This window comes from Acyrthosiphon pisum, chromosome A1, assembly GCF_005508785.2.
Source record: "Acyrthosiphon pisum isolate AL4f chromosome A1, pea_aphid_22Mar2018_4r6ur, whole genome shotgun sequence".
Lineage (NCBI taxonomy): Eukaryota > Metazoa > Arthropoda > Insecta > Hemiptera > Aphididae > Acyrthosiphon > Acyrthosiphon pisum.
In genome coordinates this window covers 165,088,055-165,107,186 of record NC_042494.1, presented here as the reverse complement: position 1 = coordinate 165,107,186, position 19,132 = coordinate 165,088,055, and the positions used below count along the sequence as shown (strand labels likewise).

General features: G+C 31.6%; 1 protein-coding gene across 1 annotated transcript; it reads right to left on the bottom strand.

Annotated features, from left to right (window-relative positions):
• Positions 1 to 10,991: 10,991 nt before the first annotated feature.
• On the bottom strand, positions 10,992 to 18,298 carry LOC100163990 (CG15649-like). The gene is given in 2 exon segments (NM_001162985.1): positions 10,992 to 11,728; positions 18,168 to 18,298. Coding segments are annotated over 2 exon segments (420 nt in total). The 5' UTR covers positions 18,195 to 18,298; the 3' UTR covers positions 10,992 to 11,335.
• Between the last annotated feature and the right edge of the window lie 834 nt (positions 18,299 to 19,132).

The window sequence follows — 19,132 nt, the reverse complement described above, 5'->3', positions numbered from 1 at the left end:
ATCACAATACGAATGTCGTTAGCGAATATTGTGAAAGTGTGTTACAAAACGTATTAAACATGGCCAATATAAGAATTCGTTTGACCAAATAATATCATATTTAAATGACGCATGCGCCCATCATCTTGAAGTGTTTGCAGGTATAATACTGTGCGGATGATCGGCTGTCTGTGCGTAGGTATATACCATATGTAGTGACCATAATAATGTTATGTTTTATGTGTAATACCCAACCACTAAGTCTTTATAGTTTCCAATCCATCCGTGACAAACATGTCTTGGTAAACATCTGCAGGCCGCTTATCGAAGTTTAGAATTTTGGTAAATCGAATTTAAACTCTGATGGCGATTAATGCACTTTATACACACATGTATATATATTATAACAATATTATGAACTTAAATCCAACCATCATTACTCATTATAGTCACTATGGATTGACGTTATTAACGCGTGCTGTGACAGTCAACAAGACGAATAGAAAATAACGATGTATAAATCTTATCCCGAATTATTTTTGCGACTACATGTATTTTTATCGACTTAACGTAATATAATAATAATATTATATGTCATCGTTTTAAACCGATCGTAAATGATTGTTGTGTGTCACATATTATATAAGGGACGCGGGCTGTGCAGAATGCGCTTTGGATATAATTTTACAAAAATATAATTTTGTTTTATTATCATTTAGGCTCTATCTGTACCTAAAATATAATATGTGATTTTACTATTTTAGTATAGATTAAAACTTTAAAATTATTACGAAGTCCTATATTATTAATTATTACCTATTATTGTTTTTTATTAGTTGACCCATGACAACTTAGGCCATTGGATGGCTTTTAAACTGTGGGGGAGGGTACTGTAAGGTGAATCACGCGTGAGTTGTTTTTTGGCAGATTTTCAAGTGGACACTCGTAGGTATCTGCCATGCCCAGGTGAGGGATGACGGCACTTGTTCTCTGGACACCGTGACTTGCCCGAAGGAAAATGCCACCCTCGGCCGAGGTATTGAACCAGCGCCGGCGCGATTAATTAATTTATATCTATATATTATTATGACTTATTGTAGATTCATATATTTTGTTTCTAGCCCCATCACACACACTTTATTTGTTTTTAGTACTAGAACTAACAATATACAGGACGTAATTATTACTTTTATTCCAAGCTTAATGCACGATTCAATTACGACTGTGGCGCTGCCAGTATTTATTTCAGACCTTAAACCCCGGAGGTATTGTTCACAATTTCAAGGGGTATACCATTGGAGTAATTAATAATGAAGGGAAGTAAAAACATCGTTTAATTGAATACGACTCAAATCCAATCTTTAATCGGTACACACTAATTGACTATTGACATACGAGAAGACAATACCCAACAAGTTAATTTATTTTATTATTTGATTTATAAAAAAAGTGTAATAGGTACATAATACATAGACTCTATCCGTACCTAAAATATAATATAATATAATATATATAAATATATAATACGTTAATTTCATATGGATTAAAACTTTTAAAGTATTACGAGCTCCTATATTATTTATTAATTAATATCTATATTATATGGCTTATTGTAGTTTCATATTTTGTTTCTAGCCCCATCACATACACCTTCTATGTTTTCTGTGCTAGAGCTAACAATATACGGGACGTAATTATTACTTTTGTTCCAAGCTTAGTGCGCGATTCAATTACAACTGTGGTGTTGCCAATGTTTATTTTCGACTCTCAACCCTGCGGGGTGTCGTATATTTTCATGGAGTAATTAATAATGAAGGGAAGTAAAAATATCGTTTTATCGAATACGACTCAAATCCGATCTTTAATCGGTACACATAAATTGACTATATTGGTATACAAAAAGACAATACCCAACAACTTATTAAATTGATTTTATTTTATTATCAGCCGTGGAACACAAAATTGGGTACTCACAATCGTCGATAAGTCATTTCACATATGACATATCGCGTCACAAAAATAAGTAACCCGCCTGAAATAAGTACTAGCTGCTGTAGTTTTGTTTATCGTGTTGATAACAATATTATATAGATATAAGAGATATATTCCATTACGATCAATAATTAATAGTTAATATTGATTTGATATATATTATTTCATGTACGGGGAGATCCGTTTAATGTATAACAGTCATTTTTTCAGAAAGCGTTTTTGTAAATATTTCTTTTACATAGTTTAGATCGTTACAAAACAATATTTTGGAAAAATTTATATTTTTTAAAAGTTTACTTTCGTTTGAATGACAAAAATCATTTTTAAATACATATTCCGAAGAAGAATATTATTTGGAGTACCTATCTCCATTTATAAAAATCAAAATTCGGACAAGTGCATAGTTATTACTCTTTTAGTTATAAGTATTTTAAGTTTTGATGAGCAGTGAAGTAGAGTGTAGACCAACACTGGCGACACTTTGCGGGGTATCCCAGTACTTACCACTCCGCTCAGCTCATCTAAACTTTAAAATAATTATACTTATAGGTTTAAGGTTATATAACTCATAAGCTATTATTCGATTTTTATGCATTGAAGTTAACTGCAAAAAAATACTGTTTTGAAATAAAGAATTAAAATTACATGTTGTTATAAGAAAAAAATTTAGATCGATAAAAATATATTATTAAAAAAATGTCTTATAACCACTTGAATATAAATATTTTCAAAAACGTTAATATAGTTTTTTGAAATACCAAGTGTCTTATGTTAACCTGGTAAACACATTATTATATTGTGTCGAACTGCACGTAGTTATTTGGTCTACTGCTGCAGTCTATATAGTAGTCCATACACCGAGTACTGAATCATGATAGGCATTAGGCAAAACTAAAGGCAATATAATTTAGAAACGAAACGAATTTCCCGAGAATAAGAGCATCGCGAATGAACCCGAATGGAAAGCGATCGCCCCTCGCGGTCTATTTATTTTTCAACAATCAACGTCATCGTGTAGAGTCGTGACGCGGTCGTTTGTCCAAACGTATACCCGTGTAAAACAAAAACCCCCAAACAAAACGAAATATTTCATTGAAATCGCTCCGACCCGCAATCTTCGTTATTGGCGTGGGTCGAATCGCATCGCATTATGCCCAAGTGTGAATCGAAAGACCGGGGCAACACAATTTACGAGCCGCGGAAAAGCACATGCACGTGCAGTATAAGACTTTCACAACGCACTATAATAGTCGAAAGTGTCTTATAACTCATAATTTATACTTATATAGGTAGGTATACATTATATTATACTGCAGTACCTATATCTTAGTATCTACATGTCATAATATATATAATACTATACACAGGGGGATTCGCCAAACATTCTTACCACGATTTTATTCCTCCAATAATGAATTTATTGAAAATGTCGACTTATTTTGAACATACCAAAAACAACTTAATATTCAAAATCATGAAGTATTGTTCGTACTATACTTATACGGAATGTCCTGTGGCGATACAAACTTCTGTTTTTCAAATGAATACTCCCCTCCTCTTCTATTTTATATAAATTATTTATTGGATCACTATTTTTAAAATGTCGATGTAAGTGCTTATATTTAATTCAAAATTTGAACGAGTTGTTTCTCAACTATAACAATTTTTTATAATAATTACTCTTTTTTCTAAAGAAACATGTTTATAGTAAATTAGGTCCAGCACATCATAGTTATTATCGTCATCGGTTTGAGGCGACCGGGACACCATTATGGGAATCAATAAATAATAATACGATTGGTTATAAGTGGATTTGAAAAAAATACCGTTACACGTCAGTACAGAACATTTTAAACATTTTACCGCCAATAATGTAAATGTTATCATATATAATAGTATAGCATCATATCAGTCATAATATTATATAGTTTGTGGATGGGTAGGTATATTAAATAATTAACGAGTGGGATGCGTGTTCATATGTTATATTATACCTATATTGATGATACTTAGGTGCTTGTCTTGTACGCATAAACACGACTGCTCATTTCATTACTGAAAAAAATATATGCCTATACCTGAGATATAATAATAAAATTTCAAATAACAATTCGCTGACGAAATTATGAGGATTAAATATTAGCTTATCGAACACATAATATATAACATTATAATTACACAAGGTCGTGCTCAAGGGAGGATGAGGGTGTCATTAACCCCCATGGATCCATGGATTTAAAAAAAAAAAATAACTATCCATTATATGATAATATACCTACATATATGAAATAACCTCTATATTGTTATTTGCTTAGATCATATTATCATAATATACTATATCAAAATATTATAGAAAATTGATTGAATCGATCTTTGTTTTTATGATAGCAATTTCACATTTTTTTGTGAAAATATCCCCTTATAACTTTGTGTTATAATATCATTTTTTTTCTACCACCCACAACGTGTCTGCGGCTGTACCCGAGTACCTATATAATATAATATGGTGTTAGTGTAGGTACCTATATATAGTATGATATATTTTATTAAGTATTATGTTTCTGACGATTTCTATACGATATATGCTACAGTTTCTACGTTCCGACGACTCACGAGTGTACGTGATTTGTTTCACGCGTAGGTTTTACAGGTATATGCGCACTTTAATTATATTATTATATTAGATATGATACATATCACATCTATCGAAATCGTATTAGTAGGTCACCACCACTGCAGGCGCGAAGGAGGCACGAATGGGTATATAGGACGATATGCGCTACCAGAATTAATATGTATGTTATTATTTATTATATTATTTTATTACTTCCTAACACATCGATCATCAGTAAAATATACAGAACCCAGATATAGGGTTTAAAACGTCATCGCGTTTGTCTTTGCCAACAACTTTTTTCCAATTTTTGACTTTCGAATATAATTGCCATCGTTTTTTTCCAAATATAAATATACGTTTTTGGGATGGGTACTGATATTTCATTTTTCTAACCGATTTTTCTAACACTTTGTTTACCACTATATATAGAAACGAACAAAATGTAATAATTACCTAATTCCCACTAGGTATATATTATATACAATTAATGGTTACCTACTTATTAATACAAATTGTTGCTTCATAAATTGTCTTTGAAGTGAAAAATATCTAGTAGCGTTCAACGTTTAATTCACTTCACGATCACCATTTCGTTTAATGCCAATAGTACCTAGATATCCAATATCCATTTTAATATAAAAAAAAGCAAGTAAGTGGATATCGCTCTGCTGTAAAGTAGTTTACAAGTGGGTCATTGTATAATGAGTTGTATTCGACTTGAATTCAATGATAAAATATCATTGTATAAGAAAAACGATTCTGAGCGGAGACGGTTTGTCAGTCTGGATATTTTATATTGTTATTATTTATTTCATCATGTAAGTTGAATTAATATTATAATATTATAATTTTTTATTTGTTTCTATGGTGATAAACAAAGCGTTAGAAATTAAAATCCCATATTTAGCGTTTTTTCGTAATTTTTCGGTGGTTTTTCCCGTGGCATTAAATTACTATTGAGAAAATCGAAAAATGACCTCTCTAAAGTACCATCTTGATCCAATTTGCTAAAAGATAAGGTACTATATGTTGAAATCGAAACACTCCTTCTGGAAGAAATTTTGTATACAGGATATAAAAAAAAAAGAAAAAATAAACACCATTATAAAAACAATAGCTTCCTCGCTCCGCTCAGAATCTAAAATATTAGTGTATAACATTATGTATGTGGTATGTCTTATAAAGTTTAACTTCTCCGCCTTGTTATCCGGGCCAGTCTACCCTTGGGTTTATCTAGTGAAATACAAGCCTAAAACTTATATAATACATCCGTTATAGTTATATTATAATCTATTTTTAATTTGTATATATAGTACTACTAACCATGATAGTTTACTCAATTATAATTATAATAATAAGAATTTAACTATTCAAAATTAAATCAGCACTCGCAAACGCTAGTATACAAATACCTACACTATCACTATATCATACAATTTCCCATGGTGGGTATACCTACCTTATTATTTTGTTTAGTGTTTCATAATATAAGTATTGAAGGTTTTCAATAAAAAAAGATTTACAGTTATAGGCTATAGCAAAGATGATGTACCTATATTAATTAATTAAATATCACGCCAATGAATACAATTTCTAAATTTTTTTTTTCAAAAACGTTATTTGAAAAATAACAATATCTTTTTATATTTTTTATATTAATTTTTAGGTACAATTAGGACACTAGGTAAACAATTTATAGTCGTGAATTTCCAAACGAGTTTAAAGTATTGGTGGGCACCGGAATTAAAACATTTCTCTGCACCGCCAGAAATTGACTCTAATTTACGCCACTGACGCGTAGCACACCCACTCAATAAAAAATGCTCAGGGGCATATTTTACCCCACTCTATATACTCGAGATTGGAGCCACAGAAATTAATAATCTATAAAAGTATAATATGATACTTACTCAATCAATTAGGCAATTTTTTTTGACGTCTTTTTTTTGGTTATATTTTATTTCGAGATATTATTATGATTCGTTAGTCTTGCGATGCATGATTTTTATTTATCCTTAAAACGTTAATGCCTATATATACCCATTACATTCTGCATGTGAGCAGTATTTATGCAGTGTCTATGCAGTGTCTAGAATAAAATATGACCATCATTGCAGGTGATATGAACATGTATAATATTAAATATTATTTAGATACATGTAAAGGCAAAAGATTAATGCACCACCTGCAAACGTTCCCGTTTAAAACGCACATTATATCATACTATACAGGTATAGTATATACAAGTGTTTAATATTTATTATGGAGGTATACATATACCTATATATATATACCAACATTATACCCATTATACCGCGGTAACCCATTATTGTGGCATTAAAATGCATTCGGCACACCTGCTAAAAATACACTAAATGGGCATATATGTAAATATAAATAATATGCGAAGAGAGAAGAAATATTGTAATTCGATTATGTAATAAATTAAGCGTCTATGTGTTTTTTTTTTTTTGCATAGTATAAATAATTTAAAGCGCTTTAATAAAGCGAGTACAATGACACTTTTATATTTTGAGCTTATACATAAACATCATCGTCGCATAACCTGCCTATATACTTATGATGGTGTCTATATATTATATACGAATTAAAATTGACATTTTATCTTGAACCTTTTTATTGTTCCATTCATGCCGCGTTTAGTTCAAATTCATTAGGTATTAGGTAGTAGATATATTATATATAGGTGTACACAAGCATATTATATCATAGTCGTCCATATACATAATATATGTATATACGGTATATGTTAATTGACACTGTCGTAAAGTTTTTAATTACAAATGGCCCAATGACATGTGCAAACAACGAACATTTATATTATTATTATTATACTTTCAACTGTGCGCGAAACAGTGGACGGGTAAACACAATAGAATTACACACATAATATACATGGCATTGTAGTGTGGCGAATAAATGCTATTCCGACGAAATTTAAACCAAATTACACATTCGTGCTGTATTATAGCACACGATTTTTTTTTTTTACTATTTAGGATACCTATGTGTATAATTTTAAATAACATCATGTAGTTTTAATGTTTAAAATGTGCGTTTGGGTGACTCTAATTTATTATGCACCTCCCTAAAATAACAACAGTAACTATATTATCATAATTATACCTACTGAAACTACTACACAACGACAATAATTGACTACCTACCCATATTATCGGTTTTTTTTTTTTATTATCATTTATATAGAATAAAGGGCGCCGACAATAATCATAATTAGGGCGGGAAAATCGCATTTTTCTGAATGCCCTGATGAGACATGGCTGACAAACCTAAACGTCTCCGCTCATAATTGTTTTTCATATGCAATAATTCATCATTATATTCGTATTATTTAATCCAGGTGCATTGACTTTATACGCATTATACTCCATCATACAACACAATGCCAAAAACAAAAAAAAATTGACAAGACTCGCGGATTATAATAATATGTAAAGTATATACCACAACCACGGTTGTTATATCAACAGCGTGAATAGGCCAAACACCAAAACTACTAAGTTTCGATCTGCTTGCCACAGATCTGCAGATGTAGGAGGCGCCTGAAGCGATATTCTACTAACTTAGGTATGTTGAATACTTAAATTACGCTAAAGAGTAAAGGTTAAGACGTATCAATAAGGCAGCAAATTCAATTAGCGGAATCCTTCTCTGATGATTGACTGAAACTATTATCAACTGTCTTAGTAAATAGCCTGTAGGTACCTATCGTTTCTTTACTTCAAAACGTTCAAATCATATATTTTGCGTGCAAAAAGTTAATATAATTTAATAAATGTAAGGTATGCATTGCTAAAATTAGAAAAAAACAGAAGAGGTATGCAAAAAATGTACGTATCTGAAGATATAAATCATAAGTGTTTTATTGATCGGTAATAGGGTACGCTAAGATATATATTTAAGCATTTCAGGTAAATTATTTAGACCCACGAAAAAATTGCCTAAACACAACTCCTTAAAAATAACATGTTTTCAGAGGCATAAATAGAATCATCTTAATAATTGTGCAGATAAAATTTCCAATTTAAAAAAAAAATAATAATTCTTGTAAATAAATATATTTATATTTTAGTTAGAAAAGTATTATTGTGTAAAAAACGTGATCAAGACACTCGCTATACTGCTAACAAACTACTTTTTATAAGTGTTTCTATTGAAAATAAATCATATTTTGTATTTGTTTGAAGTAAAAATTACCAGCTGTAACAACACTTACAAATTGAAATTATACATTTATCAGTTGGTAACTGGTGGTTTTTATATTTAATGTAATACAGTTTTAAATAAATCATTGATTTTAATGTGTAATTTTTAAAACAAAATACATTATTACACCTATAGGTACTTCATAATTGATAACAATATACAAATATTTCATTGACGATGTACGTGCATCTGAAAATCTTTATGGTAAGTCTAAACTTATAATTTTTACTTGTAGTCGATTAGTGCATACTTGGTTGCACACTTGACTGCATACTTAGTGAGTATAAGTCATTATTACTATGTATGAAAGGGAAAATATTTAGGCGATACGACAGGAAATCATAAAAATAAAATAAATGAACAGGTCTTCGTTATAAAAATTTGTTTAAAAGAATAAAATAAATATCAACTACCTGAAAAGTAAAATAATAGAATACATATAACATCCTACAAAGGAATTTAAATGGTTTGTACAAAAGAATCAGCGAACTTCAAACAATAATAAACAAATATTGTCCCGAAATCATATTATGTCTATACAAGAAACAAATTGTACATGCCACAGATAAAACACATTAAAAGGATGCACAGCTTACCGAAATAAAAGCAAACGCAAACCGATCGGAGGAATCTCTACTTTCATAAAAGCCTCATATTAGTCATATTCTTCCCAATCGGGTCCTAAAATTATGTCATAAAACACATAGATATATCACATGTATAAGTAAAATAACTTAAGCCTTTCATGTATTTTATGTATATCATACTTAAAATATTTTGTATAAATATTTAAATTGTAATGTATTTCAGAAACGTCAATAACCTTAGCATCAGTTAAGGCGAATATATAAAAACAAAATAATAGAATAATATTATGAATTCTATCTATATCTGTTATATGTTCCATATGTATATGAAACGTTTTTAAAGAAGTGAACTTTTATGTATTTATTCTATGCAAATTGCAAGTATACTTTGTTAAATGTACCTATGAATATAGTAAATTTATTAAAAAAAAAAAATGTAATAAAAGATGGCGTTTACAGATATATTGTTGTTTTAATAACTACAAGTAATGCGTATTGCGTAAATATAATAGGATGTATAATTATACTTATTGGTATTTTTTCTGCAAAAAATCATACGAACAAAATTATTAAATAACTCTACTGCATATTTGCTGATCGAGAAAAAAATAAAATTTATAATTCCGAACCTATAATACTCATTATTTACAAAAAAAAAAAATGATTATATACATAATATTATTATTAATCGACGAACAATTGACTAATTCATACTATAATTACATAACATAACAAGTATAATAATTATTTTGTAAATTATATCTTATGGATTCTTTGAGATATTTTAATATTTTAAATTTTAAACTCGTATTATTTTTACTTACCATATAGGTAGTACAAATTATAATCATATTTCATATGAAACAAACGTATTTATAGGTTCGTCCTGGTCCTGGTCCCTGGATAACGAATTTTGTATTTCTTACCTTTTTTTGCAGACTAATTGGGGCGTACCAATATTTTGAACATTATTGAACTACTGATAAAATAATATTGTGAATATATGATAAGAATAATTTAAAAGTATCTGCATGTTGATTACGTAACACTCTATTAGAAAATTATGACAATTGATCCTAAAGTTCCAGCTTATTTTTTACTTTCTATCATTATTTATCTGATCCACATATTGATAAAAATTTTAATCTTCCACTGAAAATACGGGTAAAGGTGAAACTAAATTTTGATTTTACACTGCATGTCAATCATACTTTCGACTGTTTAAAATTTTAAATACAATTTAAAGTATACCTACCAATACATTTAAAAATTTTAACTTCAAAAAAGGATCATGTTTTTGAAAATGTTCTTAGTTGAACGGAAAAAGTCTATTATATTGCAGTGTCATCAGTTGCCAATCACATACATATAGGTAATGTTTGGTTAGGTTATACCATAGAGTATGGGTTATAGTTCAGAGCTGCGTGAAGCTATAAGAAACGATTGTCGAGAAAATCGTCGTTATAGTTGATATTAACTACAGAGGATTTCTAGTCGATACACGTATCAGTATTTTACTATAATTTATTTTTATCGTTGGTGCGATCCACGATATAGGTAGGCAGGTACATAATAATACATTTTATTTTTATAATAATATAACACTAATGACTAAAACAATTTGTTTTTTTAACTAAATTATAAACTATTACCATCGCCATTTGCAGCCATTCCGGTGAGCATTTGGTAAACTTAAAACTATAACATTATATAATTATTAAATGCATGTCGCGCGCAACACGGTTCCAGTGCATTATAATATTATATATAGGCTGGAAACCAGTGGAAACTGCAGCTGCAGCGTCGGTGGTCGTCGACGCAGCAACATCATAAAACCTACTACGCTATCGAACGATGGACGAGGACGCCTGATCGACGGACATCGGTGACAAAACCTTGACACGGCGCCGCGTCATCGTCTTCGCGCGTAACCGGCCGGATACGCCTGCACCGGTTGGGACTGCAGTTGCTGCAATCCGTGGTGGTGGTAACCGCCGCCAGCACCGGAAGTTGGCTCGTCGTTTCGCTGCTGCCGGTCGTACAAGATGTCCCTGACCGCCTGCTGTTCGCGGCGCTCGTGCTGCCGGCCGTCCAGCCCCAGGCCGATGCGTTCGATCAGCCTCTCGGACTTGTCGCCGTGCAGCGCGACGAACTCGTGTGTCCGGCGGGCGCTCACGTCCGGGTCGAACGGCCACGACTGTTGTCTGTGGAATTGGGCCGAGCCCAACACGTTGTTCTGGATGAGCCCTATGATGCCCGCGTGGACCGCTGGAGCCTGCAGCAGCACCGCTACGGCGGCAAACGCCTGCGGAACAACAACAATAGTAATATTAACAATAACAACGACAACAATGGTAATACTAATAATATAATATATTATTATTCATTATATTAGGTATAATATTATATTGTAGTATTACAAATATAATCGTTAAGTAGTGCAGTAGTCACGGCTTATTGGACTCGCTTTGGGATGACCTGCAGAGCATTTGAATCCATTAACCGCGGAATGAGTATAAATTCAAGGCGAAAGTGCCAAGAATAAAAAATATATTTATACATATTATGCGTAAGCAATTAAATTTGGCCATGTAGTATGTACTCATAACTAATATTCTCATTATTCTCATGTATAGTTGTATTTCAAATGTATGCATTTTCATTCATAAACAAAAAAAAAACATGACAATTTATAACGATAAAAAAAAAAAACAATGACTTTTTCTTTGAAAACTTGCAGGTATTGTAAAGACTTCAAATTATATAAGAAATATTTTTAAAAACGTTAATACTGTTCGATGTGTAGAGTTAGATATTAGAAATAATCGTCAAAATATTATATGCAATAAATCCGGGAAAACGGACTTAATAGTGTGGGAATATACACATTGACCTCATCAAACAGTTTAGTGGATCCAATAGATCAACATTGCCCTATGTGTTTGTATAGGTAATGCGATATCGGGATGCAAATATCTGTAAATATTGAGACCAGTCTTTTCGAGTCCAATGGACGAATGAGTCAACATTAACCGTGAGTCCAATAGGTAACGACTATGAATATTCTCACATACGGTTAATATAGCAGGAGTTAAGTTCATTTGTTAAATCTTACCAAGTTGTATTAAACGCTAGATGGGTAATATAGGAATTCGCTTCAAGGTGACAGGAATCAATATATGAAATTTAATTTTAGAAATCTCAAGATTATATTTGAGCATTTTTAAGGGCATGATACTTATATTTATTTGTTCGTTGACTTTGTATAATTTTTAGCTATTGTACAATAAATGATGCAACTGAAGTGGAAGTAATACGATCGTGTTTTCCACCTCAGTTGTGGTTCCATAGGCAATAAAAAAGAAGAACATGGTTGCATACACATTTTAGCGTTTTTCAGTGCATATGGTTATTAGGCATTGCGCGGTAGCCAGTCAGGACTTAGAGTGACTGCATATACAAGACACGGGATTTTCATTTTTCCAGGATTACATCCAGCCGTTGTCCCACCAAATCCCCGAAAACTACTAGTAAGGTCTTGTAACGAGTTGTACACGTATCAATTTGTAGGTTAGTATATACTGTTTCTTTTCCGTTTTTTATTTGTTAGTAATGGAAAAAAAATGTACACCCCCACATCTATCTTATGATAAACGAGTATTTGCAATGTTAGAAGAATCTCTCTGTATAATACTATATTAAACGCGATTGTGTATAATGTGTAGAATCTGCGCAAAATAATTTATGACGAAATAGGACCTATATTTACATTTTACGCAGTGATCGAAACAATAGACAATTCATTACAATTACATTACATTACATATTATACTGTGCTCTTGGCCTCGTGTTTGAAATCAATTCTATAAATTGCCATCCCATTCAACAGTTTTCAAAAGATATCTCCTACGATAATTAAACGACACTTCACAGACCACTACCATTGCTTCCCCAACACAACAATTGTTCACGCGCCTTCATCCATTAATCAACTGTAGGATTAACTGCAGAACTAGTACCCACTGCCTAAATTATATGAATACATATTATATATATATAATATATATATAATATATATATCGGTCTGTAGAACAATAGTCATTTAATTATTACATAGGTATATGGTAAGTTAATTAAATGTGTCAGTTCTTTCTGTTGCACCCGGTATATAAATTGTCAGTTATAATTATAATTATAGGTACACACTAATCCAAATTATACCAACCACCTCATAGTACACCTAATAATTAAATTCAAATAATTATCTGTATAGTGTATATTATAGTCTTTATTATATACAGGGCGACTCACCCTGCGTGCTTATTGCTTACCTATTTTTTATCATCGAATATCGCGTTTATTTAAAATTCAAATTTTTATCCTAGGAATTTTCTAGTATACCTACTTAAATACTCTATTTTCAAATACTTATAGAGTTGTATACCGCTTAAAGAGTGACTTTATTCCTATGGCTCCAAGTTCTAAATTATTTTTTTAGGGTTTCGTCTATGTCCCATATAGACTCGTCTCAGAATCGACTAAATATCTTTCTTTCAAACCTTAAAAGTATTCTTTTGACACACATTGTTGTTGTCTAGGTACCTATGTTTCACATTTATACATGGCGATTGGACGAGGATAGTATAGTATACAGAGTTTTATTTAGGATTCTTTTAATATTGATTTTGACTTGAATTGGACATTCATGGTAAAATAACATCGATATTTTACCGTTATTCTGAGATTTATCACAATACTAAGAATATATTATTATTAGTGTTTATATTCATATTTCACTCTCGAGTAATTAAAGTTATTCACCTGTCTAAAAGTGAATTGTCTTACAACCTTACTTACATAAAAACCGTTGTTTGTTGATAAAACGTCTGTACCTACATAATAATGTACTTTGTTTTATCCTCAATTCTGCCCTATTCGTTGGCTAGCTACTATATATTAACTTAAGTGTATTTGAGGTTGTCTGGTCTTAGTATTCTCCCAGGTTCTGTTCCCAACTATATATGGACCTGTAGTATTTCACACCTCTTACCACTTGATATAATGCCAAGTTAAGTAGTACTGGAGACTACTCGATAAACACTAACTCGCCTCACTGAGCTAAAATAGTTGTTGAAAGGTGGAGGACATTTTTTTTACAATCAAATGACATCGTAAATCATAATAATATTATTTATTTTAGGTTTTGCTACTCGTGTCACTTTATAAAATTATGTATAATACGTAATACACTTATATACCTATCAGTGGTCGGGGTGCCATATAATATATTATTATTTATTATTATCCATTTATTTGAGTACCTATAATAATGCGTTTGAATTTTATTGTACAGGTATACTTATTATGTCAAACAATTGGTATTTTTTTTCACTAAAACCATAACTTATTGAAATGTGTAGGATTTTCATTCTGAATTTATGTTTTTATTACTTACGCGTATATTTATATTGTACCTATGCTATTATTATATTTTCTTATCGGACATGTATAGGTAAGTTGGTACATAATTTTTGGTTGCTATTATTTATGCATTTTCGGATATTATGTTATACATATAAATTATAATATACGACGGGTCTACTGTTGGGTATATCCGTATAGGTATATCATACTACATTTATTATGGACTCTATTATAGAGATCAGAATTTTTTTTTATTCACATATTACATGCATTCATTCAATTTTGAGCTTGTCGCCGAATAATACATTATAGTTCGATGTTATCTTAATGTATGCTGCTGTCATCGGATTTCCCATTGCAATGCGTTGAGAAAATTTCTTTCAATATTGATCACCTACAATTGTATAGGTACACGTGTTTGTGTTTAAATCGGTGGGGACGATCATGCAAACGGGAGAACATTGACCTAAGTCTTTTTGAAAATAATACTAAAAAAAAATAAAAGTGTAATCGGTAGTTAGTTTTTTTTTTTTTGAACCTGTTATGGCGTAATATCAATATATCGTTGATAAAAAAAAACCGGTTGTTTCATGTTTTAACTGAACTATTTCCGAGTTCATGGGTGTTATTCCGAAAAACTCGTACTCGAAACCAAAATGTATAAACTTCTTTTAGGCAAGTTACATAGGTAGGTAACATTTATTATTTGGCAAATTTTTGTTTACAATTTAATATTGAGTATAGGAACAATTTGTTATGTCATACATTTTGCCGACAGCAATAGGTGGTGTCTATATAGATTAACTATTAATGTCAAAATCAAAGTTGTTTAAGTTGTTTGTTTCTTATCAAAACGCGTTTAAGACCTGCACTTCCTGCGCTGTCTATAAGTTATGTACCTATACTATAGTAGGAAGATGATCATTTGCGTCAGAGCATGTAATCGAAAATCGATAAATCGTAATTTGTATTACAACTAAAACAATTCGAATTGTTTTTAATTGTATAAATTCATACGTCACTAGTTATGGTATAGTTTATAAATTATACATTTATGTATAGGTAATATAATGCATAATTGTCTCTAATTTCAGCCCATATTTAAAAACTTAAATAACTTTTTTTTTTATTGAACCTAAGCCCGGTAACTTAGGCCATCAGCTATTTTTATTTTGTTTGTAGGTTTTTTGTTGGTAGGGGTAGGAACGCGTGTGTGTGTGTTGGCAAAATTTTTGATTTGGGTACCCGTTGGTATCTGCCATGCCCGGGTGCGGGGATGGCGGAACTTGTTCTCCGGACACCGTGACTTGCCCAAAGAAAAATGCCGTCCATGGCCGAGGTATTGAACCGGCGTCGGTGTGCGTCGCAACCCACGCCTTAGTCCACTTGGCCACTCCGTCCCCCAAAATAACTTTATTTAAATGTTTAATGGAAATTAATAAATTATTTGACTTTTAAAATATTTACTTTACATAAATTGACCTTCAATAATATAAAATACGGACGTACTGTAATGTAAGAATTACATTAAATCAGATTTCAAGAACGTTATTGAGAAAACGTTATTGGTGGTGACAAACACGATGAACCATCCTGGGTTTTTATATTATTTTTTATACGCATTTATCATATACGAACCATATTATGCATATCATCTACAATATTATAAATTATTAATGAAATACGGTCGATGGTCAATTTTATTATATTGAAGGTAATTACAATCTAATACCAACCTTTAAAATTGCCATCTTATACATAAGTTAATATTTTTATAGTTTTATAAGCGTTTATAGTGACCGTCACATAATAACATATCGACATATCGTGCTTAACGCAGTTAACCTATAGTGACTAAAAATTCCGATTTACACGTACGTATTATATAATGTAGTATATACTACATACCTAAATAGATACCTTATTCGATTTTTCTAAATTACAAATTTAAATATTATGTTCAATTATTGAGAAATGTTTTCAACAGACATAATAATTGAATGCATTGATTCAATTAAAGTCAATTAAAATTTGATATTATCTCTATTATGATATTGTTAAATAATATATACTTATTATATTTAATAATGTTAGTTTTGATTTTATCTAGAAAAATATTAAAACATTTTAAACAGTTGTTATACAAACCTGACGAAAATGTATAGTAGGTACTATAGTTTTCATAAGTACCTACCAACCCATTAAAATGTAATAGATTAAATACGAACTCGATAATGTAAGCTGTGTCATAATAATATTTATAAATAATTATTAGTTACTTAATACTTTCTAATGTACGACAGCATTTTGATCGACATTATGACTAAGAGTAATACATGTTTGGGAAATTTATTTGTGTACCCGCTGAATATGATATAGAATTCAACTAACTAATATACAAAATAATTTGGATGTTTTTAAAAATTTTAAGATTAAATAGACAATCTATTATAGAACCGATTGTTGGCCATTATTAAAATACTCGTTTTGCTTGTAAGAAACGATTTAAAATGTATTACATTTCTATAGAAATGTGAAACTCAAATTACACCTGTTTTATACTTTTTATAATCGTGTAGTTAAATGTAGCTATAAATATATAAGGGTTAAGGGTTTAATGGATAGAGGTAGTGCAAATGTCTAATTTTATAGTGATTTTATCTCATATCATTCCGCGACGGGTTATCAGCCGAACGTAATCACTAACCGCCAATATTCGCGTTTGAAATCTAAACTAAAGGACATCTGGACATCTCATCTAAAACATCTAAAGTTTAAAGGAGGTATTTAATAATTTTACTCTTGTTTATATATTATTAAAAATCGTTTACATGTTATGAAATAAATAAAAAAAAAACGACGACCACGTGCGTTTGACGTATCTATAATAATAGTGCATAAAATGAAATTTGTAGACTTTTTGGACACGAGTTTAATCAGTGTTATAAAATAATGAAAAATCACAACAATTTTTTAATTATTTCGTGAAAAACGTGTTGATAAAAATACATACAACTCGTGACATTTCGATTGCGCTTCTGGGAGAGGAGACGAAAATACAGGGAAACTTCCACATAACGAACTTCCGTTTAATTACATTTTCCGTTTAACGAAATATTTTTGGGAGCCAAATCAGAACGAAATTTATTAAATTCTAAACAACGAAACCATCTCTATAAGACGAATTTTTTTTATGTCCCACGAGACTTCGTTACATTGGAAGTTTCACCGTATTTGGTATTTTTTGAAAAACCGTTTTCGGGGGTGACTTAAAAATAAGGGGAAAAAAAACACAAACAATAACCGTGTATCGGACTCACCGTCAGCAGAACCGGGGTCGGGTGCATCGTCGGAGATGCAGCGGCTGCGTGCGTGATTATCACAATATGTTACGAGTCTTAAGACGTCTGCCCGCACGTGTAACACTGATACGAACGCGAGCGATAATAATAATATTACGACGATCTCAGATGTTGTCGTGGACGGGATCGAGATCGAGAAGAGGGCGCTCGTTCGTAATGATAATAATATGTGTGTGTATACGTGAATGTGAGCCAGTGGGTCAAGTCGGCATCGATGGCGGTCGATCTTAGTGAGCGAGAGAGAGAGAGAGTGAGCGGGCGAGATAGAGCGAGTGAGAGAGAACGAAAATAATGACGACAATAATAATAATAATAATAATATATTACACTCTCGGGTTGCGACACAGTGACTATATAATACATGCTCGACGGCCCACTATGTGTGTATAGTAATAATTATTAGACGTTACGCAATTATCGTATAGTTTTGTTTCTTGTGCCTCACGTATGCGCCGGTGGTATACGAGCGGCGTTTATATTATATTTTGCTGTTTAGTAATTTTGGTATCGTCACCGCAGTTGCAGTCGGACGCGCGCATTGGCGTGATCTCTAGCGGGGGCTATGTTGCAGGTTTGCCGGGTGGGGGAGTGGCAAAGGCGTGCGATACCGTTCGAAAAGGATTTAAGGTACCCGTGTCAGTGGTGGAAGTAAAATCCTGTTGTCTTGCGGCGGTAAATCGCAGTGTCCGGCCACATTTTACCGCCACCACTACCACTACTATTGTGTGTGTGGGTGGGGGGGGGGGGCTTTGTTGTATAGGACTTTTGTGTGGTATACTCAATACTTTGGAACTTCGCGGACAGACGCTCTATATAGGTTTGTATGGCATATATATCTTAAGGCTATTGCGGCGGGAGGTGTTGGCCGAGAGGGTGGTAGTTGAAAGATGAATAAGTCTCATCACGAATTCTTATCGCGTCCA